This window comes from Eufriesea mexicana, unplaced genomic scaffold (assembly GCF_001483705.2).
Source record: "Eufriesea mexicana isolate 0111107269 unplaced genomic scaffold, ASM148370v2 scaffold1902, whole genome shotgun sequence".
NCBI classification, from domain to species: Eukaryota; Metazoa; Arthropoda; class Insecta; order Hymenoptera; family Apidae; genus Eufriesea; species Eufriesea mexicana.
In genome coordinates, this window is record NW_016909996.1 from 90902 (window position 1) to 118527 (window position 27626).

Below are 27626 nucleotides of genomic sequence, written 5' to 3' on the forward strand. Positions count from 1 at the left end.
GCTGAAACCACTCGCGCCGATTGCACGAATGCATCTTCGTACAGCGATGCAGAAATTTTTGCTGCTTCTAACGACGAGTATAATCGACTTTTATAGAGAGAATCCATTCCGCCGGTCTATTCGCCGGCTTTTTGCGAGGAACCCCATCGGCCAGGTCTCGCTATCATCCTATCTTCGCAGTCGGAGCTTGGCGAGTGGCCAAGGCAATATCGGTTCCCTGCTAATTTGCAATTAAGGCCACGACGTGTTGCGAATTCTGCCACGATGTACGAGCACGATTCGGCGCCGTCTATTCGACCTCTTCCGGACAGTAATACGTGTCGTAACTCTATTATATCATTTGCCACGGAAAAAATCCGTCTCTGGCTAGCATAACCCGACTCTCTGCACGTCCCTTCTCTTATGACTTCCGCTATGCTAATTTAGATAGCGATAATTCCTTTCCTCGCTTCGTGTCATCGTTTCCCTTTTTCCCTTTCGTGGATTAGGATACAATCCCATTCGTTACGTGACATCTCGATTATGAGATTTCAGGGAATTGCATGGACACTGTGAATTCGGTTTTAGCGAAGTATTATGCAATATGCGATGGAAAGAGATTTTTTTCCTATTTTACGTTGCATTCGTTTGCGTTACGACGAAATAAAACTGTTTCTGAGAATTAATACAGATATACTCGCGAAAAGAATTTATTTAATTGCAAATTGGCTGTTTTGATTCTTCAAGTAATTCCGCTGTTAATAATCTCAAACATACCTCAGGTTTTTGAATTCTATTGAAATAATTAACAGCCCAAGTACATCTTCGTTTCTATAGATTCTCGATTCGGTCGAAAAATTCACAGGCAATTGCAACTCTTCAGTTTGGTTAGAATTTACACAAAAACGTGAAGAGCTGCGAGAGGAACTTAAAAGCACGGCCACTTTATCCTCCGTCGGTGTCGATTTTCATCGGGGGCTCGTTACGGTCGAAGCTTCTCAAACAATTTCAACGGGATCGAGAGAAGTCGAAGTCGATGGCTGATAAAAATTTATGAGCAAACACGGGATTACCTTGTCGACGTTGCCTCCAGCCACGGCGGCAAGTGCCATCCAGCAATTACACGAGCCGAGAACCGTAAATCGGCACCGGGAAAATGAAGACGAATGCCAGTCGAACGTGGCCTCGTGACACCGCGATTTCTCATGGTTTATTTCGCGACGCCATTTGCATTCTAACGACCTGTCCACAAAATCCGAGTCCTCGACGCGACAGATTTCGAATTTCCAAGTCAATTTTCGAACTTGATCGAAGAACGAGATCGATCGAGAAATTGAATCGCCATTTTGAATTATTTTTTCACGAGGTAATAAATATTCTTGGGAGAGGAATTTTCCTTTTCCATAAGTTTTTCCAGCGACAATAAAGGGATTTCTATTTTGTACAAATATTTTCTTCGCTTTTTCTTCGAAATAAAGAATTTCTTTATATTTCTTTTTTCTTTTCTTATTTTTTTGTGCTATTTATTAGAATATTAAGTTGACGTCGTACAGATGCGATTTCTGGCTTCCAGAACGAGATAAGTTAATGGCTTTCATGGTGTAAAGTTTACGTCACTTTTCACACGAATAAATGGTAAACGTGTAATGAATTCGAGATCGAGTTCACTGAATTTCAGATATTATTACGTTACTCGTCATGTGATTACATACACATCGGTGGTGAAATTCTAATCCCAATTTCAATCTTCGTGCGTGTGCCACGAAATCGTGCAATAAATTTTCGACACGAGACGTTGTTTCTTCAAAGAAAAGCGACCGCATGCATGGAAAATTATATCCAGGACTTGCGAAAATATCATCCTAATACCAATGACGAATGGCACTTTTTCGTGTACAAGATACAGTATAAACCCAATCTCGATACTTTTTATTGAGTGTTTATTCCAAAAAAAAAAAAAAAAAACGAGTGAACGAATATTTTCAAATATAAAATAATAATGCACATGCACAATAACGACAACAAAAATAGTGCTTTAATTCTGTAATAAAATAAACGTACTCGAACGTGCATTGCTCGAATATTTATTATATATATACGTATTTTTATTTCACCATTTGATTTCGCTTTGAAAAACGAGACTCCTGTACAGGTTTGTAATATTACTGAAAAATCAGCAACGGCGAGCATGAAAAAGCTGGAATCGTTAGGGAAAAAGGAAAATTATTTGCAGTACACGCGTTCACTAATTGCTGCTGCCGAACGAAAAAATTTAATGGCGGCGAAAAAATAAAATGTTAAATGTTACACTTTATCGGTGTTCACACGATAGTATGGAAGTTAGTTATCGAGTTTAATTGTGCGTGAAACGAGCACAGGCTTCAACGACAACGTTCGTGCACTAATTATTACAAAATTTTTACATATCAAATTCATAGAGATATATATCTTTTTTAAATTTTGTTTCTTCGTTAAGAATTCGGTGGAATTTCATTTAAAATCGTAATGAAAAATTCGTTACTTCAGCAAAACAAATATTTTCTAGAGAGGTATTTTTTATTTATAAAAATTCCGCTATTATTTCAATAAAAATATACACAGTCAAATATTAATCTATTGTACGCGTTTCGTGTACTCGTACACCGAACCCTATTATATTTTTTCTAAAGAAAAGGAAGAAACGAAGAAACTGTCAAAAATTTTTGCGAATATCGTTGTTTCAAAAATTCCTCTCAAGTTTTGGCAAATATACGGAAGCTGAATTAATTCAGGAATGAGCGTGTGTGTGTGTGTGTGTCGCGTGGAGGTAGAGTTTTGAAAGAACTCTGGAGCGGAAACAGGAACTTCCCTGCGGAATCCGAGATTATCACGATGAATGTGGAAGTTCTTCGTTGACTCTGTGCATAAAAATATCGAAAAGGAAGAGAGGAATCGCGAAAACGCAACGAGAGAGCAAACGTCGTCGACAAAGAATGAATATTATAATTAATCCTCGTGCGCTATGCAAAGAGAAAACTGCAATTGAACCAGCAGCGCCAAATGGAGAACATAAACTTTTTACTACGCCTTTCTCACCGTTATGGCAAAATAGTTTTTCCATTATTTCACGAGATTCGGGATAATGTATGTATTTTCGCCTAGGATTAAGCCCCGTACGTTCGTCCTAATTATTTCGACGCGAGAACCAGCTTTTAATTATTTAGGTAACGAGGAACATTTCATTCGGTTCCCGTTTGCTGTAATTAACTTAAAAGTTCGCTTTCGAAAGAAGAATCACGCGTCAACGTTATTTGCGACGTTGAAGTATAGAGTAACAGCGAGTGTGCTACATGTAACTTGCAAATATTAATAATTCTGCAAACGTGTACGAGAAAATCGTGTTTTAAAAATCGGCCTCATATTCTGGTTCACGAAATTTGTTATATTTCGCGTTTATATTATTAACAATAACTGAGCCATTCATGGATCAAGAGGCATTTAATTAACGTTTGATATTTCACATTTCAAATGAATTTATATTTTTTATTTCGTATAATCAATCGATGGAATTAAGTCATTTACGGTATAAATTGTATAACTCGGTGTCTGACGACGTCAATTAGCCAACACGTCGCAATATGGTGTTCAAGAGTACAGAAGGGTTCAAGAGAGGAACATAGATTTGATTCTTCCCTGTCAGAGATCAACTTAAAACCACGGTAACGAAAAACGAAGAGGGGACATTAATTGATTTACTGCCCCCATCGGTAACAATTTTCAATAAAATCAATACCCCCGTGTCTCAGGGCTAGTTCCACCTACGCAAACTACCCTCTATTACCGCGTTCGATTAACCGCGTTAACTCGCGTTCGTACTCCTAATCCATATTCACGCTTTACACAACAGCACTCTGCCACTGTTTGTTCTTCTCGAAACAATAGCGCCTTGTCGAGCTTACACCCGCTCGGAAACAGTTCTTGGAACGCAAGGGCGAGAGTCGAGCGTTTAAATATCGCGAAGAACATGAAGGGCCCCTCGTGGCCGGGTTCTCCGTACTGAAAGCGTTTCCACGAACTCGAGATGTTGCTCGGGTCGAAGGGGTGTTGGATGGAAAGCTCTCGGCGCCGTTGTTGACACGCTCGCGGGTGATTAGCGAGGAAAAGCACGTGCTGGAGTCAAGCTGGCGGCTGTCCACCGACAGAACAGCTCTCGAGGACACCTGCAACCGTTGCAACGCGTTGTCTCGACGAATCGCTAATTAACTACTGGAGAAATCGCGACCAGGCACCCAGTGTTTCACCTGCCACTGGATAATCCTGGGATATTCGGTGTGAAAGGGAAGAAAAAGGATCAAGGTTGAATATTCGAGTTATTATACTTATCTGGATTAGCTAGTCGTAATTATCTTCTTCTGCAAACTGGGACCTCTAAAGCCAAGACGAGTTCGCGAGTGTGGAAACTGCTCGCGAAGGACCAATTTGTACACTAATTTGGAAGCTTCTGGAAGGATAATGGCGGCGTTAGCTGCACCTCCGAGGTCGGAAATTCACCTGTGTTCCAAAAGTTTGAATCGAAAACTCGGCAACTTATTCGAAACTTCTGTTTCCTCGTTCTTTGTTGCCTTTTTCAGTCGGAAGATCCTACTGGGAATCAAAATTCGTTCGATGTTAATGAATCATTCGCCACAGCAATCAGCGTTGTCCAAACACGTTAAGAATCCCAAACTGCGAGCAGCATCCGTGTCCACACTAAGCCAGATTGTTTGCAATAACCTGGGCAAACAAACAAACATCGGTTGCCAATTTGATGAGGGACGTTTGCGTACGCTGTAACAACCAACGGATGGTGAAATCGCGTCATTACCGAACACAATTATCCGATACCGAGTTACCTTAGACCATTTGCGAAAGAAAAGGATCGGGGAGAAACAGGAGAGTCTCGGTATCAGCCATATCGAGATTTCCCAGTCGCAATTTTGTTCCTTTCGGTTGGTCCGTTCTCTGTGAAAGGCATGCCATTCTCTGCAGCTGAATGCCGGTGCAGCTAAATGGCTTCGTCTCGAATTTTCGTAATTAAATCGCGCTGATTAAAAGCCGCATTTTGCAACGGTTCGTGCGTCCTCCATCGCGCCGCCATTGTTCCAGCCTGGAGCTCGGCTCGCGTGTGCCCTTCGCGCTGTTTAATTCGCGATCACGCGATAACGAACAATTTTTTCCACGGTGTTTAATGACAGTTACGAGGAACGTTACATGGCAAACTCGCACGATCTCTCGTAAACGTCGCTGAAACGGCAATTTCGTTTTCCTCGGCCTACAGATCCCCCGATAAAAGATAGTAATCATGATCGCGTTTAAGGTAAAGGGCGAAGTTGTAAGGTGGTTCCGAGTTGTTCATTTTTCTTGGCAATTTTTCCGATCAATCTCTCCTGTCTGTTTCTTTCGTTAACTTCGAAGATTACTTCGTGCTTGACACTCGTACTTCGTTTATCTCGGTGAACTTTCCTAATTTTCTTTCACGAGCTAGCGCGCCATTCGAAATCAAAGGTACGCGAGTATGTCTCTCGGTGGAATATGATTTTCTAAAAACGTCACGAGATATATCCAGAAACGAGGGAAAACTGCTCACGTGTCGCAGGTTGAAATTTACTTTCCTTCGCAGAAGGTTGAACCTACCTCTGCGCAATGACAGGGACAGAGAGAATAAAAATGCATCTGCCCGTGGCTCTCGACGAAGGTATTCCCGACAAGTGAAAAATCCCGTTCTCGCGCGGGAAAATTACAGAGCGAAGATGTCGATAATCGCGTTATTAAAAAAGAGATTACGCATCGTCTCTCAGCGTGCGAGATTTACAGAGAGCGTAGTTCGACGAAGGCACGATTAAAATTAAAATCGGGATGGAATACCTTCGAAAAGTCGATGGAAGAACCATTCAATATTTACAGTTCTTTCCATTTTTCCAGCAAAGAGTCGCGGCGTACATTGCGTAATCCCGAGGTCTCTGGGAACTTAACGTTTCTCGGTATTAATGAAATATTGAAACGAGAGGTACCCTGTACGGGAAAAACGCAACTCGTGTGTCATCGAAGCTCGAATCTCCTTCCGTGTACCACTAGGAACGAATTCGAGATCGCGGTAATTCTTCGCGAAATTTTCAAGTTAGAATTTTCATCGTTCGTCGCGATTTTCTTCGTTACCTCCGATTATCGCAGAGACGATAAAACGAAAAATCGAAGCCGACAGATTCGACCCTCGGTTCCTAAAGATGACTAAAGGTGAACCTTATCTGCATACCAGCTCGGAAATAAACATACCGATATCGTGTGAAGATCGGGCGCGATACGATTTCGCATTTGGCGGGAATAAAAGGCAGATGGGGAGGTGTAACGAGCGTGAAACGTCGTGAAGGGAGTCGTAACGGACCGTTTCTAAAAATGGAAGTTGTTCGTGCAGGTACAAGGTCGAGGGGTCGAAAGGTCGCGGCCACGAAGGGACGCCGTTCCTCGTACGCGTGTCCTTTTATCTCGCCACGGACGAGCGGCCATATTTCTTTCGGGGCCCTTTCCCTTGCCCCATTACCTCCATTAGGTCGACCACAGTCTTGTTTCCATTCTACGGGAAGCGGTGGACATCGATCAAGCGGTGTGTACGCCGTCGGAGGAAGTCCATTGTGTTCTTCGCGCGGCATCGTGGTCGTTGCCGAGGTGTCGGGTCCTTACCGTGTTCAATCCACCATTGCTAGGCGTGAAACACGTGAATTGATTTAGCAGAGCTTCCTTTCATACGCGACTACGCCAGAAAGGCGAGACAAGAAGCGTGGAGAACGTGCAACGAAAGGGAGTCCATGCAAATTTTCAAAGGGTGCGCTCGAGATAAGGGCAGTGTTATGTTAAAGAGGATAATATCTCGAAATTTCTCATTGTCTCATTTTGACCAGTGATTTGCGTCACGCACAGTTCTCCAGTAAGACATTTTTCGAGTTCCAAGTTCGGTTTTGCGGTAGGGTGTGCAGGTGAAAGAAGAAGAGGTCGTTGTTACCAAGATGTCACGTTCAGGATAGTACCTGATTTTTGGTACTTCGACCAGTGATTTATGTAATATACTTTATAGCAGTGGGAACATTTTTGGAATTCAATGCTTTGTTTCGAGAAGGAAGAAATTCGAAATATCGGTGAATTTATTTTTGAAATAGTTTTATTCGTATTTCCACGCCAGTGGAGTGTGAGAGTTAATTCTACTGCACTCTACACAGTGGAGTCTCGATTATGTGAATTATTGGAGCAATACAGGGGTTCGGATGAGGGATTTTCAAATTTCCGGATGATAGGTCACGTGTTTTTCTTATTTTAATGTTTTAATTTTTTAAAGTAGAAAATTACCGATTTGTTATCTATGAAACAATTCGAATCGAGATGTTTAAATACAAAAATTGTTCTGCACACTGTAGAATTTCGAATAACAAATTTTTCGCATAATGGAGGATTCGAATGACGCAACTGCAGATAATCGAGTTTCCATTGCGCTTAATTTGTAGAGTGCTCGAAAAGCGCGAAATTGCACGTTTGATCGCGTAATAGTTCTAATGGTTGGTTGGAATTTTTCGAAAATATTAGGTTGTCGGTGGAGTCTATCGATTTCGCGGTGCATACAAAGTAAGAATTTTATTTCGCGCAAGGAGTATGCTTTTGCAAGTATCGAGGACGGGCTAGAGAAGAATTAAATTCTTCGTACAGGAATTTTTAGGAGATTAAATTTTTTTATTCATATTTACCGACGACAGAATTTTAAAGGAAAATCCACCTGCTCGTTATGACGATGCTGAATACGATTCCTTTCGAGGCTATGCAGCACAAAGACAATTTTCACGGGCAAAACGATTTTGTCACGGGGAAGTGATTTTTCACGAGGGATTAACTTAGAATACCTCGAGCGAGCTTAACCCGCGACACAGAGAACCTATCTTCGAACTTTCCGCAGTTTCGACCGGCAGCTGAAACAAATTGCAATCAAATTTTATCGCGAACCTGAAAAATTTTGCTACCGAATAATGTCAACCGGTCGCGATTTACGGAGGCAACGCAGACAATATTCGCATTACTTTATTCTGGAATCTCTGTAAGTACAGAGCACACGGATAAGATGAAATATCGTATTAAACCGAGTAATCGTCTTAAGGGGGTCATCTGGTATCTTTCTCGATTTTCAATATTTTTGAAAAATTGTTGCAAAGAAACATTGAGACCTTGCGTTTCGAAATTAACGGGGTTTATTTGTACAGACTTTAGCTATTTGTGTTGCCTGTTTTGTTAAGAAAGATGGAAAATTTCCGATATTACGTGCTGTTGTCTGAAGAGACTCTTAAAATCGTAATTCAGGCTCTTCCTGTTTCCTGAAATAAAAAGACTCAACAGGATTCCTTTATTAACTATGACTGGTATAAAAAGGAGAAAAAATATCGGTAAATGAAAAAATGAAAAAATAAATCAGGAAGAAGACTGAAAAAGTATGTAATTATACATATATAAAATCTTGAAGTCTCTATACTTGTGTGGATAAAATTCAAAATTTTTGTCGCGAATAATAATTGTTAAATAAGAATTTAAATGAATTAGCAGCAATAAGGCAAAATTTCAGACTTCGAGCTATAATACCCTTCATTTCTTAAATTGGTTGCAAAAAGAAATTGTGATAGGAAGAATTGATATTCGGCACTTTAAACGACAATACCTTCAAAATGAGAATATATGCCACTTCCCACATTTACAAAAAAATATCGGAATAATTTCAAATGGGATCATTTTCGATTCGTACAAATACTTGATCATCTCAAACGGTATTCCACGCAAGGCCGTATCATCTCTGGCATAAATCCGACGCTTCACGGACCGCGAATACCGACTTGCAAGATCCTTTTCCCATCTGTTAAAATGGGATCATTTTCGATTCGTACAAATACCTGATCATCTCGAACGGTATTCCACGCAGGGCCGTATCATCTCCGGCATAAATCCGACGCTTCACGGACCGCGAATACCGACTTGCAAGATCCTTTTCCCATCTGTTAGTACACTCGAGTCATACAAAGCTCACCGATAATTAATACCATCAATTGAACCGTGGATGCTGTCGAACTCACGTCGCCGAACGTCGAGAAACGCATCCGTTTCCGATTCTCCTCTATTGCCAGCAACACGCCCCAATGGAATTCGATGGGCAAGGGTCGTTGGAAGGGTCCAGGAAAAAAGCAAAAGGTGAAGGGAGAAATAGGGATACCGCGTTATCCTGTTCCTCCGGCGTTCTTTATCGCCAGTGATTCCCTGTAAATACGCGATCAAACGAGATCGGAATATATCCAGCTTACGTTCTGTAATAAAACAATCGCGGAAAATGGTTTATTCCATCGACGTCCCGTCCGGGCCGACAGCGCGGATTTTCATCCCTTTTGCTGGTGAAAAAAGAGGAAAAAACGGGGAAACAGTCGATACGGCTAAAAAATATGAAAAAGGTTACAAAAGAGAGAGAAGGTAAATGGAAGGGAAGAAGGATGAATTTTTTTAACACTTTCGAATTTTTCCTCGTCACTGTATTACACGGTGGATGACATACGCATGCACGTAGTTGACACTTGTTGACGCTTCCGTTGACGAAGAACAGGGGGTTGTGGAGACTCGGGGGGATTTTTCGAGGAAGAGCAGCGGGCCAGGTCGGCGAGTTAATTAACTGCCAAGGCAATTAGCAGCGAATAAGATTAGCATCTTTCTCAAGTTCCTAAGCGAGCAAGATCGAGAGGCTCGCATCCTTTCATAGCTGCCTGTGAAATACTCGGCAGCCCGGATGAAAGATAGTTGAGCCGGCTGAGGGTTTTTGATAAGCGTTTATCGGACAACTTAGCGGAGTCAATTAGTCGGTAATTAGCGGCTATTATCAGTAATCGTTATTAAAGTACTTATTGTCGAGCTGGGTCATATTTGTGGAATTTGCAAATTAATTTTGCGCAGGCTTTTGTAGATGGGTTTGAAAGGAACCTAATTTGGGCTTCGTTAATTATCATTCCGAGAGGAATTTTATTTCTATTCGGGATTTAAAGAGATTCACGATTATTGGTATTTGGTTTAAGAGGAGAAAATTTTCTCCGTGGCACGATGTCGAAACTGAAAATAATAAAATGCCCTAATTACCGCGAACGAATCCTGATTCGAACATCTCGATGATTAATGAAGTCGTTCTTCGCAGTTCACGCAAATTGATAAATTCCTGGAAGTTATCCTATCGGTTTATTCGCTCTATAAATTACATGCTAGAGGGGTTGGAAAGAAAGGAATAAAAGGAAAAAAGGAAGAAAGGAATAGCTTGCTTTCAATTCTGGTCGAACTGAACACTTTGACACGTCGAATACGCTGAAACATAAATCCGATTAAACCCGAATAAAAGGGGATTCTACCGAGTTATCCTAATCACTTCCTTATTAAAGCAACGATAGAGCCCTCGAGAATGTCCAAACATAGGGAACAATGGAAAATAAGTTAACCACCATAATTGACATATTAAATTAACAGAGCATATTAACAAAAAGATCACTGCTCTCGTTTCTTCTTTAATTTAAAATATTTTTCAAATATCAACCAAGAATGGTTCGAGAATTTTTATAATTCCTATTGGATTAACGTTATCTTAAGTTATTAGTTCCCCTATTGGTTCGAAAAGACCCCGGTTCGGGAGACGGACAGTAGAGCGGAAACTAGTGAAAATATTGGAGCAACGTTGAGGCGACCGGTGTCCAATTTACAAAGGAATCATTGAATTTCCATGGGCTGGTAATTGGTTAAGAGAAGGAGTCCGGAGGACTACATTTCATTGAGTTGCTTTACGGCCCATTACCCCTCGCGTTCATTCGCGTAGCCCGGGGGATGAAGCGTAATATGGCGGAGCAGATGGAGGGAAGCAACAGGGTGGACGTGGCCGCGAATTCCACGTCTTAATCTTAGTCTGCCTGTCAGCAAAAATTCTCACCCTTATCCACCAATCCCCTCTGTCGCATCCAACAAAAATTTTATATCGTTCCTGCGGTCTCGGCTGTCTACGATCATCGATCGTCCTGGTTCTACCTATATACTGCGATCCTGTGTAACCTACTGAGCTAAATATGGGACGCATCGATAAGAGAGTGCACATGGGAAACAACAGGAATTCGTTTTTTAATACCCTTGTGCAAAAGTCCCTTTAGATGCTATTTATTCCACATTCGCCATAAGTAAATATAATTTAGATATTTTCATTAATAAGGGAATAAGAATTAGGGGTTGAAGCCTTAACTTGCGAAGAAAAATGTACAAAAATTTAGCGATACAAAAATTAGAAAATTTAATGAATTCGATAATTATGATATTTCTTGCTTTAACACTAGGTTTACGGACAGTATCCCTATACCTATTACTAAGAACACCTGTCTAATTGACAGATAAAGGAAACCACGTATCTTTTTTTTTAACGGTTAGTTTAATTTAAAAACAATTATATATTATATTAACAGTCTTAATATAAATTAACTAAATCTGTTACCATCGTATAATTGGAGCAACCCCTCTGTCAAATTGGCAGGTTCCGTAAATCTAGTGTTAATAAACTTCCTGCATTTCTTTCCACTACGATATACACTTCCGTATTGATTCCTTGTAGCAGCGAAGACTGACACAATGCAGGGTTTTGATTCCGCGTTTGATTCGACACGCAATCGTGCAGCTGTCGTTAATCCAGCTCGTAAGTCGACTTTGACACGGTCTTTGCTTGCGAATATCATGAGCAATCTATGACAATCGTCTCGATAAACGCACTCATAGAAAAGCAAAATTGAGAACATAATTAATTCCGACCTTCGATCCACTCTTTTCACGTCGACGAAGCGTCCTGGGTAAAGTTCACCATCGTATAACTCGATTGTTTCTTCGAGCAATAACCAACGTAATAATAAATAACAATCCAATTCTTATATTTCAACCGAGAAATATCCCAATATTATTCTCAAGGAAGCAAGAATCTCGTTTCACTGAAACGTTTCCTTTCGAACCGATTCTTCGCCTCTCTCTCTCCCTCTCTCTCTCTTTCTCTTTCGTTTTCTAAATCAATAGCAATCGTGAAACGGAAAGGGAATGCCGCTGGAGAGTTTTCTGTCGCAGTTGCGTCGCAGAAACAATTCTTATCAAAAAGTAGGATAGAAACGGCGGATTCAGGGGATGATATACGATATCAACATCCTTCCTGACGCTAACAATCTACGAGCCGGATACTAGAACGTTGGCTATCGATTTTACGATCATAGTTGTCGAAGGCACAAACGACCGTAAAAATTGCCCTCGTAAATTCACGCGGAAATTCCCGATACTTCTGCGGTATTCAAATTTTGAACTCGTCGAACTGATTTTTCGAAAAAAAGCAGGAAAAAATCAAGTTTTAATTTTTATTCCCGCAGTGAACTTATGTCAAAGTACGCCGATCTAAGTGTTCGCTTTCCTGATCTTTGCCGGATCTTTTACGATTCCGTGGATGATGGAAGAGATATTCATATCGGGGTGAAAAATTCGTATATCGGGGACACTGAAGGGATACCTCGATAAATTAGAATGCAAAATGCGTTACGAGAGTGGTATCCAAAAATCTCTGGCCTCTAATATAACGTTAACGATGATGAAAAGGTACAGGAAATGCGAAAGAAATTCAAAATTATATGCATATTAAATAAATTTTGATGAGCCAAACTGTCCAAAGACAAATCACTAATAATACTATTAATAACTTGGCCAATAAATACCATTTTGAAAATCTCTCGCGGTGATATAAAAATATACAAAAATCGCACGAGAATGTCAAAAAGACTGTCAACTTTCGCATTTCACGTTTCTCGTACTACGAGGCAGGTTTTGAAAATCCACCATCCAAGTGAAAAGAGAGGTCTGCAAAGGTGCGTTCGGGGGAACAGAGAGAAAGGCAATGGAAAGAAGGGACGAAATTCGTAGGAAAGGAAACATGACAGGATGTCACAGGTAGACGAAAGTGTCGCAGGTAGATAGTAGCGAGATTCGTTTCGTGGAAATCGTGCCTTTGCGACAGGGCCGCGTTTCTAAGTCACGTATCATTTGTATCTCGACGCCTCGGTGTTCCCCTTTGAACTTTATCGATACGTCTTACCTTCGAAGCGTCCCCGTTTCGCCGGGTTCCAGCAACAGATGCTCGGAAACGTCAAAGAAGCTCACGAAAGTAGGTACAGACGCAGAAACGGGAAGCGGCGGAGCCGGGGGGTGGAAAATGGCGGACTCTAAGCTCCCTGGTAAGCGTTTCCCGCATTGAAATTCCATTTTCGAGGGAAGGGAACCTCTTTGTGCCCTGGTAGCGTGGAATAAATTAAATAAACCGAGGCCAAGGAACGAAGGCGATGCCGGATTTATTCTTGTACGTCGAATGGCGACGAATTCTGCCTGCAAAATCGGCCCGCTGCTTAGACGTGACGAAACGAAGATGGCGAGGATCGGACGAGACTTATCTTTCGAGACTCCTTGTATTTTAAGGCTGCCGTCTTCGTGGCAGAAGGTTGTTTATTTGACAGGAACAAAGTTATGGTGTCGTTTTCTCGTTGAATGTCAGAGAAAAGGGGTTGTATCGTACGAGGCTGGGTCACTTGGCAGGATTTATTCGCCCCGAGGAATGAATTCCAATCTTTATGACTGAGATTTATCGTCTTTTTGTTACTTTTTTATTTCATTTGTCCATAAATATTTCGAATTCAAAGAACGGTGGTTTATCGCAGCGACTGTCGACGACTTCTATCGACCTGGTCGCTATTTTATTCGTATTTATCTAAATGCAATACACGTGTGTATAGAATGTCGATCAAAATGATGTGATAAAATAAATAGTTACTCGAATGAAATTCAGTAACACTATTTCTAAGTATGACTGCATTTTCCTTGATATTTCTAGCGTTAATAGAATATAAATTGCGAAACCCGAAACACTCGTTTGGTATTAAGATTTGATAGCTGGACGAATTTGGAAATTGTGGTTATTATAGTCATTACACGAGAGTTATTCCGAGACGAATCGGACCGATCGTTACGGAAATCCGTGCGCATTACTCTCTATCCGTTAATGAGTTATCGAAACACGGTCACAGCTTTTCAAAGCTCCGATGACTCTCAATGGACAGCATTACCGCGAAAGAACTTCCCCGATACGGTGTACGAACCCCTCGAAACGCATTATAGAAAATTAGCACCGAATTTATCACGGTCTCTGAGAAGCAGACGAATGGCCGCGTCTTCGCACACACGTAAACGTCTAACTCCTTCATTTACGAACCTCGTAAATCCTAGTGTCAAAATGGCAATCATTGTTCCGGAGGTAAATTAATTACAGAATACTCTGGAATAAAAAATAAATAGATAACATTTCAAAATCCTGCCAAACATTCCAGCGATTTACAAGACACCGGTAATCTCGACGCATTGCACGTGGAAATCGAGGGAACCGTGAGATTCGTCGTCGATCAGCCACGGTCGTTTATTAATATCATACGCGATGGAACATACAACGGGTCTGCTGCTTTGTATAAATTAGCGCAGCAGGCCATGCTTAACGAGCTAAACGTAGCATATTCCTGAAGTACGGCATCGAGTGGCCGACTCGTTTAACGAGGCCGATATTTCTTTTTCTTTCTCTCCGTTCCTTTCGATCCGCGTATTCCACCCCCGTTTCTCTTTATTTCTCACCCCTGACCCGTCTGATCTTCATTGTCACGCGCTCGAGTTTCTATTTTCCCCGCCCTCCTCCACGTTTCACATAGTCCTGGCTCGTTGTCTCGTTTGTCCGGACTGTTTGCCATTTTCTCCGTGGTTTTCAATTATTCGATTCGTGGTACATCGCGAGCAACTAGTCTTCTTCGTGTCACTGCTTAAGTCTCTTTGGAATCGCGAGTTTCTGTTACACGGTTTCTGGGAAGGGAATTTATTTTGCCGAGACTGGGATCATTCGAAGGCTAGGTTCGTAGTAACGAAAATGTGAATTAAATTCGGATGCGAAGCTGTTTTTATAATTAATTAAGAATTGGAGATTCTTTGAAGATGTATAATTGTAGATCGAAGATTAAAATCGTCATTAATTTTTTAAACCTGTAATGTATTTTAAGCAGAGAAACGAAGGGTTAGATCAATTAGGCTTCTTTCATAGTCACAGGCACATCTGAGACCCCTTTGCCACTCTTCCTTTAAGAAATAATATCCCATGCACTTCACAATGAGTGATAGATGGAAATCCCTGAGAAAACTACCCTCGAAGGATCGATTCAGATTTCCAATCCTCCAAATAGAAAAGTGGCGATCTTAACTAAGACTGGATTAAAGAGATTAGTCGATGTTAGCCCGATTGAAATAGGTTTTACGTACTCCGAAGAATTTCATCGAACCTAGGGTAGACTGAGGTGGAGTACGTGGAAGTTTGATAGATACCAAAGAACTTCGCACAACACAGGCAGGGTATAGCAATTTCCGTAAATCCCGTTGAAGTTCAGCGAACTCTAGGCAGCCACTCTAAGCTACAACAAAGTGGGAGATTCTGTTGATTAGACCATACGAAAGTTTCGTTAGAGTGAAATATATCGTTTAGGATACCAGTGTATCCGTTTGTACTTGAGAGGATCGAGAGATTTCGCTCGTTGTCGAATTAAGCCAGCTTTGGCTTTCGCTTTACCGATTGTTAATTACGAATCTGCGAATAATGTTAATACACATGTGGCTCGAGTAAATCCCAGTTAACTAACGTTTATATTATTTCACAGGATCTGGTATATAATTATAGACCGATTTATTTCATTGGAAATTCATTTTAGTACCTCGATAAAATTCTACTCTCGAATTCAGAGCGTTCAGCACAGTTTCGATCTACTAATTTCGAATATTCAGTAACACGAAGCATCGATTGCTCAATTTTATTCTAATTTAAACTATTAATAATAAGGATTAATATTCGGTATCATTTGAGCATCGTACATCGGTATTTGGAATTTTAACGCCACTGCAATTTTCGACTAACTATTACCCTATTTTCAGTTTATATTTCAGGGTACGTGATTTCGCATACAAAAAGCTCGAACATGTTCTCCAATTTGAATCAAACAATACACGCAACAACGTTTATTTCCCTGTATTCCACGGTTTTATTTTCCCATGTTTCACTGTTTGATGAAATAGAGTCGAAAACGATTTCCCAACACGGGGAACTATTCGCTGGTGAATTCTGTTCTTTCGTTCATTTGTTTCCTGCCATGGTTTCATTGTCAAAGCATAACAGGATACGCTTATGCCTGGGCTTTCCCTAAGAAAACGTGAGACGTTCCCTTTGACGGCACGGTTATCCGTGTCAAGTATTCGATTTCAATGGAGAATTAAATTGCTGTGAAACGAGAGTTAATTAAATCCTGTAATTTTTAAATCCAACGCAACATCGATTAATCTCTTCATCGATAATTTACCTCTCCGACGTCGCTTTATATCGCACCGATTTATTAAAGTTTCTTGTAACTTGATACAATTTTTTAGCATGGTTATAAATTTTCAAGTGTGTTTTTTCGTGAGATCCTAAAATTTTTAAAATTTTTGCGAGCATTTTGTTGAATATTTCGTTTAATACGATGTAATTCTATCGTTCCTTATAGGAGGTCTTTGAAAATGCATATTAACGCCATCCAAAAGGTCATAAATTTAAATCAGAGTGCAATAAATCCTAGCCAAGGTACCATAAATCCACAATGGCACTATAACGCTACGTGAATACTGGAATATCCTGTATTTCTTGAATAACGCTTTACTACATCGATCGTCGTCATCTGACAGGATCATTTAAGCGTTTAACATATTACTAGTCGCGTGTCAATAAAGTAACAGCTTCTTTGAAAAATTCTATAACATCTATCAACATCCCTGATAATTATTTAAACGCTCCAAACTTTCTTGAAATTCGTAACAAATTTGTGAGAAATATGAAACGCATAAAAATTGCAAACCGATTCTGTCCCTCTTCTGCAGAAACAGATATTCCTTCACTTAAATTCCTCGATACCTAAATTCCCATAAAATTTTGAAACGATGCAGTCAATTTCGAAGTAACCCAGAAAAATTCCAAAAGACAGAATCTTAGTCCCTTTATCCACGATTTATTTTTCCAAAGATAACCTAACGATACAACAAGATAATTCGATCGTAGTGTGGTTCGACATGGTTTCGGAGAAAAGGCTACCTCTAGAAGGAAAATTGGGTGGGTTTAGAGAAGCTTAGGACTTAAAGAAGCACCGGGATAGAAGTAGATAAAAGCAAAGGAAGTGTTGGGAAAGAAAAATTTAGGGGAAGAAGGAATTGGTTCGTTCGATTCTGAACGTTGCAAATGTACTTCCGGGGCTGTTCCAGAGTGAAGAAGAGATCTGTAAAAGTAGAGAGACCACAGTAGAGAAAACAGGAAATGTTCAGAGAAACCGTGATGGAGAAAATTAGGAAGAGAAACGAATAGTACCTTTTCAAAGTATAGACCAGTACGATAAAGATTTCGTTCTCTAAACGAAAAATTCCAATCTAAATCTATTTATTAATATTTTCTCTAAATTTCGAGTCCAGATATATTTTATTCCAAATATAGGTTCAAAACCTCGAATTGTTCTTCAGAAAAATTACTCTTATAAGAGAATTAACGTCGAATGCATGAATTAAAAAATAGCTAGGAATCTAATCGATTCTAGTACTGGATAAATATGCACAGATTACAAGGGATGGTCTTTGACCTCTGATAGAGGGGTTGCTGTAACTCGTTGCTGGCAAAGTATTGCTAGACTGACGTGTAACGTGGCTTCGGACAATATTTCCAGCAAAATGGAACGGGGTACCAATTCTATTTCGATGAATCGCAGTCACAGGAGCGGAAGCTTTTCGTTTCAGTGGATGGCCACTCGCAAGTGGAACGTCCCTCCGGGACACGGCGTATGGCGTCGCTTCTTTCGGATTTAAATTAGATCCGAGTCGACCCCGTGGATCCTTCAGACGCGTCAAAGACACGCTCGTTTAACGTACTTTCATCTGCATATTTTTCATTTCGCTATTCGCCGCAGTGCCCATCGCGCCTCTTCGCGTCCCTTCGGCCGACTCTTCGACCCGCGCCGTGAGTAAGGGATGCTTTATCGTTCCTGGGGAAGCCATTCTTTTTATCTTCTCGACGGTTATTGCGTCTACTGATTCCCGCGTTGCAATTCGCAGGAATTCTTGATATTTCCAAACGGCTCCCGCGAAAACGCGATTATGGCAAGGCGCTGGAGAGGTGGGAAATTAACGGAGAAATTATGTCGACGAGATCGTGACACATTATACGTGAAAGGGGTACGAGAATTTTTAAATTGGAACCCTTGGAAAATTATGTTATATACACTCCTGACCGAACAGATGACATATGTGTGCTATATTTAATTCTGGAATTATATGATTTTTCAATTTAAATGATCCCTGGATGAGCAGATACTTTGAAAGATCATGAAATATCTGATTCTAGTAGAAGAAGTCAGCTATAGTGTCAGACATTGGAGATACTTGAGGATAAGCATTGTGAGGAACTCAATTTTCGCGATATTTGCGGTGAGATATCGGGAAGAGGAATTTTTTTCAGCATTTTTTTTAATCGTGTCATACAGTATCATTCTTTGTCTTCAAAACCGAATTTGATTTGTCATCGTACGATTTTTTGTTACCGAGATATGATATTTTGACTCTAGCGACAGTGAAAATTGTACGCTTTTACTCGAGGATGTCAAAGATAGACTAAGTAAAGGTTACTTCCAATACAAATATAGCACACACGTGCTATATTTTTGTCCGAGAGTGTACATATATCGGAAACTTAAAGTCCAATTATATTTATATTTAAGAAAAATGGTAGAAATTAAATTATAGTTTATACTTTTATACAAGCAAGCATTTAATATTGCAATTTAGTTTCTAATTATTCTGTTACTTACTAAATTTCGAATTAAATTACTTGGTGCAGGCTTATAAAAAATTCTCCAGAGCCCTGTTATATATGATTTCTTCCGATAGATCTTGAAATGAAATTTCTGAAGATATGCTGGAAATAATTTAATCGTTACCGAGGGTAGCGATGAGTAAAATGTAAACGTAAACCGTGCATAAATTTAGAAGATGAAGCATGCAGCGGGAGCGAGCTCTAAATTCAGTGTTAATGGAATACGAAAATTAACGCCACACCTGTTGACTTTACGGGTGTCTGTGCCATTAACTCGAAATATGTGAAACACGCTAACTAGCTCTTCCAGTGTCTACGCTATTAAACACGGCACGGTAGTTTCGTCGGGAATAAAATTCGGTATCGTTTCTTTATCGTCCACGACGCGTAGAAATTGTTTAAAACGCTCTCTTCCTCACTTCTCTCGCTTAATAAATTCGTGTCCCGGTGCGCACATTTTCCAGCGAAATATCCATCGTAAAAGTGATCTCAACGAATATGGGAAATGACCGTTTTCTTTCATGTGCTTTCAACTTACGAATAGATAAAGTACCATGCATTGTACCTCAAAACTACCATGGTCGCACGTGAACTCCGAGGAAAAGGTAAAAGCGTTACGACCTATTAATTTCCCTGTAAACAAGCAGTTTTAAAATTAAAAAGGAAATGATTTAACTCGATCGCAAACTTTATAAGAATTTTCCAATGCACGAAGGAATAAGAAAAATTAAATTATTCGCGCACTTAACCGTCCAGACTCGATGTATCAACTTACTAAATTATATATTAATTGCGTGCTCGAAGTAAACGCACGTGTCTTCTAAATTCTTAAAGAAACATATCGGACGAGTGCAGAAATCGGATTTCCGTTAACGTGCAAGAAATCAAAGGGAAATTCAATCTCCAGAGGAATTGTCGCCTTGAATCGTATCGTGGGCGATTTTTAAAGCGGCAATTTTCAAAAAGCGACGGAATGCGTTTCGCCGTGTCGTTCTCGCTCGCCGGGAGTGCGGTACATTAATTAAAAAAGAGCGCAGGGTAAAAAGGGAAGGTGAAAAAAGAACGTGGAACACCTCGACTGATCGATATTACTGCAACGACGCAAAACTCAGCGCACACGCAAGTGCGACGAAAAAAAACGACTTGAAATACTCGTGTGCACCCGCGATAATCAGGCATCGAGCAGGTCATGAGCGATCGCTGTGATCGTCACTGATCATTCATGACGATTTCCAGTGGCAGTCCCTCGTCATAGAAAATCACCCATTCGTCGTTATTAAAAATATTTTAAGCAAGAATCCGCTCGATCGAGTGTCATAATCCAATCTGTCGGAGAAAGCTATCGAATTTGTCAAATTTTTCTGTGAATTTTCAAGATCTAGGGAACATCGAAGTTATCTCCAAATTATCAAGGAAGATATTAATAAAGAATTTTAATTACGGTATATCTCATGGTAATTATTTCTTTGCGGATTTTCGTGTTCTTTCGGCGGCATCGATTTTTATGAGACATCCAGTATACGTATATATATACGTTGAGAAACGCAGCGGAAACGAAGGAGCAACAAGTGACGAGGAACGTAATTGATGTTGCAGAGTTCAAGAGACAGACGGCTCCTTCTTCGAAAGTTTCACCGCGTTATCTTGGAGGCAGCAAAATCGAAGGCTCGTGGTTCTACAGGAAGTGGAGGCCAGGGCGAAGGAACCGCCACCCCCGTCCAGAGACACCAGTTTGACGTCTTCGCAGTCCTATCGCTTCACCAAGAAGGAGGTGAGTAACTTTCGACCCACTTCTATTAATTATTTCGAACGTCAATTTACCCTGTTTCACGTGATACAGGGTGTGGCACGTAGCTGTCGCCATCATTTTTTAGACTCAAACTTCAATTTAAGAATCTTTTATATTTCAAAGTGTAGCTGGCTAAATAACGATTGACTTTCTTTGTAAATATTCTTTTATTTAGCTGTCGAAAGTCCCTAAGAAATTATGACGTCAGGTATGTGTCACGCTGTTTATAATAATATTTTAATACCCTAATAAAAATTCCGTAGACGATAATTTGACCGTCTCACGAAGGTACCACTGTCGACCTCTTTCTCGAACCCGATAATCGTGTAAAAAGGGGAAAAGTGTGACGGAAAACGAGCAGTTTAAGGAAAAGACAACTTCAGCCCGCGTTTTAGAGTAGGCCGCGTTATCCGTAATTCCGAAACTTTTGTACACGAAACGCAACGAGCGTAAGTTTCCGGTTTCGAGCGTCAGCACCACACGCTACACGGCCTCTCTGGTAAATGCAAAAGCTTGCAACCATCCGCTATCATTTAACGCGAGATAGAGTTGTTAACTACTTTCGGTCGACGTAATGCAAGCAGCTGCGCGTCGAATTTAATCGCACTCTAAACAATACACTTTCATGCACAGAAGTTAACCGTGCGACGAGGCGAACGAAAACATGGCAAACACGTCAAAACACGGTCCTCCGTATAAATCCGTGTGTACGTAACCATCGAAGACTCGAGAGACCGGTACTTGATTTTTAAACCTCTCTTACGAATAAAACCGAAGCACGTTATTTCGATAATTTTGTAATTTCTGATAATGAAAATGGTGCTTCGAAGCGTCGCTCCTGCACTTGGGTCCTCGTGCGTTTGATTTCCCTGAAGTGTATAAAATTCGCGTGATTTTATTTCTATTTTTAATCGTAATGGTTATAAATATAGAGATGCAAATTTTCATCGATAAAAATCTAATTTCAAACGATGCGACGTAATTATTTTTTAGGTATCCTCGTATAGAAAAATTAGAAATATCTAATTGAAATGTAGCTTCAGAGAGGAGAAACTGTAACTCTTATTTTTTATTCGATTTGATAGAAAATATTTATTTCTTAATTTTATTCCACCGATCGATACGATCCTAGGTCTCTTCCCACGAGTTATCTATCCGCCGGTATATCCATCAAACTATAATTCATCGAGCTCTTAAATCACGAGTCGCGATACCAACGCTCTTTCCTTTCGCAATAAAAGGAAATAGTTGTCCGACGATTTTACCTGCAACGTTCATTAATATCAACGTCACGACGATGGCGAGCGAGGCCCTTTGTTCGCGCAGTGACGCATATTTTGTCATCTGTCATAGCGTCTAGGGTATTCGCGGGTCGCATGCGACCTGGTAGTTATATTTCCATTGAAATATTATGCGTGCAGGTCAATCGGTCTGACGGACAGCCGCTTTAATGATATCGCCGTTTCTGCATTTCTTTATCCCGCCTGTGATCCGCAATTCCCATGATTGCACTTTCAAGAAATCTCGATGTTGCAGAAGATATCGGGCACAGGCACGACAAGGTCCGAACGCGAAGCACTTTAAGCTCCTGTCTTCGAATTTTATCGCAGCCATTTTACTTTCTTTTCATTGCTCTTTGCGTTCATTACGTTAAAGCGACCATATCGATCGTGTTAGGGATATTAAAATGGATGTTGATTAAATGTTTACATATTCTGGATGTTCTCCATCTTGATCCCACCGTCGTGCCTTGCACGATACACTAAAATAGGTTATAGTTTCACTGTAATTTCTTTAATAAACTGGCTTTGGATCAAATTTGGATTAGCCGTGGCTCAGATTGGGGTTGCGATTAGCATATGCCAATTGTGTCAGAGATTATCGAATGAATAAATGCGTGGATGCTCAGAGTGTCCTACAGAGCCTGTTGAAACTTTTATGGCTAATATCGATACAAACGTGGAAATCGCATAAACATAGTTACACGAACACCATTTAGACAGCGTAGGTCTGATTCGACGATCTGGGTTAGATTCAGGTTAGATTCAGGTTAGATTTTGCTCAGATGAGTGAATATTTTATTAATGCTGCGAATATGTGCATAGAGCAAACGCGAGGTAAATGCGGCTTCATACGTATTTATGCGAATATGCACAGTATCGATCGACGAATTTAGTCGAAATTGAATTAAACTTATTTCACGGACGAAATACCAATTCTATAAACGAACCCCTCCCACGCTGACTTCACTTTTGCCAATTTTTTTCATTTTTGCATCGAGGGACTCTATTTAATCTTGTTTTTCTTATTTAAGGTAAATTTCGCACGTTCTCCACAGATGCTACTATTATTTATTGGCTGTCTTCACTGAACAAATTCTAAAGATTCTTGCAGACACCAAAAAGGAGAACAAAAAGTTTGACGTAGTTAACGTGAAACTACTGAGCAAAGCTGAACATCAATTTCAGTTATTACTCTGTATAGTATCATGAGGTCGTTACCACTTACGTTTCATTTTTTCGTCGCAAACTTTCCCATATTATGTTCGTGAGCCTCGTATTTCCTTCGTCTCAGTTTTTCATCGTGGAACACCTTGGCAAAGTTTGCGCGAAAACCTGTGGAATACCCCTGAGAGCCATTGTCCTGGTATTCGTTTTTGGCTGGATACATCGTACTTGAGATCACTCTGCCTTTCACAAAGCGGACAATGCGTAGGTGGATTATGGTATTCCGGATGAACGTTCCCTGGGTCAGCCTGTACGTCGAATTCAAACTAAAATACAACTCCGCGACGTGATAAATCGCCGATCGTTATTAGGCATTCCCTGCCATGCGAGTTTCGCATACTATATTCGTGTAAACGTGTCGTTGGAATTTGATATCTCGATGAGGCTTTTACTCGTGCGAAGAAGAAGGAGACCAGATATCTTGATCCTATAACAATCAAAGATTTCGCAAAAATATATATATATATTAAAAATTCGTTCATTTTTAAAGCAGTTTTCACTGTATTTTTAAGGTCAGGATTATTTCTCGTGTTAAATCGCCACACTAAATTCCAGCATGTTCCATCTCGAGGTTCCAGATTTAACCCCCCTGCCTTGAATTTTTTAAAACCAAAGCCTTTAAACCATCAGATCAGAAGTCCCGAGTTTCAAACTTTTCGAATCCAAGCTCGCCTAAATCCCCGAAGTCACGTTGACTTTATTCCTACGAGTCGCGTACTTTTCGAAATAACGGCGTCGAGAATTCCTCGCGGGATTATCGAGAAAATATTTTTTTTTCACTCGAAATTAAATAAAAGCTCTTTCACGCTTACCGTCCGCGACGCTTTAACACCCAAACCTCGCGATGTCGCGTTTTGGGTATCAAAGACTTCGTCACCGACGCGTTATTAAACTCTCTGTGGAATATTCGCGTGATTTGAAGAGGTGTTAAGCTGGTGGTGCAAAGGTCGTTATACGACACGCCGCGAAATAACGAGACTCGGTGCGATTGATCTCATAAAAATGCATCCACGCGATGAAGATGATCGCTGTGTCGTTTTTCCGGAAAGAAACGAGTAACAAGAAGCGCGCCATGGAAAGAATAATGGCGTCCGCGTTTCGTCGAGAGGCTCAGAAGAATTCCGACGAATCGTTCCTATCGTTGCACAGACTTCTCGTCCCGACAGGCATATCTCTTTTTTCCGCTTCGTTAGGAAGCGGAAACGCGATCGTTTTCCGCTTATTATTTCCACTGAAATCGCGTTACACGCCCCTGCCCGTTCAGCCACCGATACGCCGGAACGAGGATGGGAATTAAGCGGAAAAAGATGTATAACGTGGTGTAAAAACATTTGGAGGGAATCCGAGTAGTCCTCTGTAGTACATAAAAATCCAACGTGACAAATCGGGTTCGAAATATAGAAACCAAGCTTTTACACAAAAAGTGTGATTCTCGTGGCATTCTCTGCAGTTGTTTTCCGGAATTTCTGAAATTTTTGCCTTTTAATATCTCGTGTAAACCAAGACCAGATATCGAGGATTCGACACTTCTTGGAATCTGAAGAGTAATTGTTAAATAAATTATAAATTCGGTGCCTGTAAATCCTAGTTCGGTCTTGAAAGGCTATCGTGCAATTCAAAGAGAAACGAAGGAAAATCAGCTTTCAAACGAGGAAATAAATTGTCGCGTGTCTTGAATTTCCCGATTAGCCATGAAACCATATTTAATTACCCCCCTCGACTCAGCGCGCACCTTAATCGTGACCAGCGAAATTTAATTCGCGTTTCGACAAATACCTCTCCACTGGCCGATTATAAATCTTGCGAGTAACCCGGTATTTTCCTGCGAGAAACGGATTCCAGTCGAAACTTTTAAAATTTATACCCCCGCTGGTATAATTACGACCCACCCCGAGTCTCGGAACCTTATTTCGCGAATCAACTCCCGACGAAATTATGTTTAATTAGTTCCCTTGTATTCTCGAGATTGTATCGCCAAACAGAATGCCTGAAGCTCGGTTACGTGCTTTCCGTAAAACTTCGAAGCTTTCAGGCATCGAGTCGCAGTAGCGTGTGTCGTTAATGGTCGGCCAGTCGAAATTCGCTCGCGCAAATTCCCACCCTTGTCCACGCGATTTTGCAGCTTTATCCGTTCAGCCTCGATCTCCCCCTGTCTCCTTCCAATGCACGTTGTTTCGCGACTTTTCTTCCTGTTTTTATTTTTATTTTTACCCTTTCCCATTCCTTCTTTTTCCCATTCTATCTTTTTTCCGCGAAGGTTCCAGGACGGCAGAAATCAGGGAAAAAAGAGCGTTTCGAAAAGTAGATGCTCGTTCGAGAACAACTTGCATTCAAGCTAGACCGCGAAATTTAGCGAAGCGGTTCTAATTAGAGCAAATCGAGGACCTGCAGGAGAGAAAGTTCCCGCGGAAAGGAGGTCTCATATGCTCGCAGTATACCGTTTGTCTTGCAAGCCGGGTCAAACCTCGACGAATTTCACTTACACGCAACGCGCCATTCTCGCATTCGGTATTGCGAAATTTTTCGCTGAAAAATCACAAAATCTCGTCTTTATCATTTCTCTAACTGTACATGAACAATTTTTGAAATTCGTAAAAATGTCTTTTTACTCTATAATTGCAAACTGATAATTGAAAGTGAAATGTGGACGGAGAAATTTTCAAATTCGTTTAAAAGCGCGAACTTCGTTAAATAATAAATCACCCTCTTTAACTTCCTTCCGCGTTTAAAAGCACGAACAAAAATGATGGAAAGGGAAAAAGAGGAAAGAAAAGTTGAAAAAGATAAACGTTACTCTGCACGTTAGTACCGCGACATATTTTTATCGGTGCAGGCGTGGAACAAAGAGGAATCTCGTTTCAAAGTTTGTCACGGAAAAAAAGTGGGTGGTACTGGAAGAGGCCTGTCAAATTGATAACGAAAAACGCGGTTGAACATTCAAACGTAGATTGCCGCGGAACGCACTGCCTGCGAGTACAATACGCGTTCAAAAACATTGTTTCAGCTGGAACAGTTGTACATAGAAGTCCTCTATACGATCGCTAATACGGTGGGAGCCAGCACGGGACAATACGCTCACTACAAAGAGGATCTTTATAGGTATGCGCAGGAAGCTTTCGGGGTTCCGCAGGATCAACATCGCCGATATCTGAACATCGCATCTGAGGAGAAGGTATGTTCTGAGAAATTATTAATTAATTGTAATTAGGTAATTTTAATCCATAGTACATCTCCAATCACTGAAGATTTGTTTGAAAAAGATAGTTGCAGAATTGTATTTGAAAATAATTTTCAAGGCTAATTTCTTTCTTTATTTTATCCCGTTTTACGGATATTTTTTCCATTTATTGCATTTGATTGCGTTGGATCGTACGTCTACATTTAAAAGAAATAATTTAAGTTATTATCGAAATAAATTAAAATAATACAATTTTTAGGGTGAAAGGAATAATTTATTATATCTATTATTCCTCCATTATAGCTTTATATTATACTACCGCGAGCTGAATTACACGTAATTGTTTTATATTATGATCTTAATTGAGGTCGTATAAGATAATATAAAAATTTTATTGGACTATTAAAATAATCTTTTTTTAGGGTAAATGTATCTACGGTATATTTTATAATGTTCGAAGTACATCGAGGTAATTATTTTCTCTTTAACAGAAATGAATATCAAGAATAAAGAAATGAAGGAACGAACATGAAATATCATATTTAACTTTTTAAATAATATCATTGCGTTGGGAAATCACGTTTTATATTAATGGAATTATACCATTGTACCGAAATACTCGTTTGGTTTAAAATTCCGTTTGAATCTGGTCGAATAAAACATTATTCAAAAACCACACGGTGAATGCGTGGCACGAGTAATTGTGTTATTACCGGACAAACAATTATCGAATCGTGACCAGAGTCATCATATCCGCGGAACGAATGAGAAACGATCTCGTTCTTGACCGATGGAACGAAGCTTCGAAGTCGGAAGGAACAAATTAATTAGAATCATCATTGATGCGATTATTGTACTCATCCTCTGTCTTGGATAAATAACCTAGTTTCAATTGTTCCACTTTCCCATATTTTCTCACAAAACGAACTCTTGCGCGATTAAAATCGTGAAAGGAATCGGTCGTTAAATTCCGATGTATATTTCAGCAATAATTCACTTTACATTGAATTCGGAACAGAATTACGTTGCGAGCCTGTATCGTTTACAATCGTAATACCACTCGTTTCGCTATGTGCGAGCAAAATTTATTTAATTATTCCTCTGGTCGATAAATTCCGTTGCAGTTCGTTCCAGCACCGTGAAAATTTCCACGGA

The 27626-nt window shown here is 40.3% G+C and overlaps 1 protein-coding gene across 1 annotated transcript in view; it reads left to right on the forward strand.

Annotated features, from left to right (window-relative positions):
- unc-13-4A (BAI1 associated protein 3) overlaps positions 1 to 27626 on the forward strand; it is a 108883-nt gene that overhangs the window by 62936 nt on the left and 18321 nt on the right. The window contains exons 4-5 of the mRNA XM_017902721.1: positions 20594 to 20768; positions 26298 to 26465. Coding sequence (XP_017758210.1) covers positions 20594 to 20768; positions 26298 to 26465 — 343 coding nt within the window. The remainder of the gene's footprint in view (positions 1 to 20593; positions 20769 to 26297; positions 26466 to 27626) is intronic.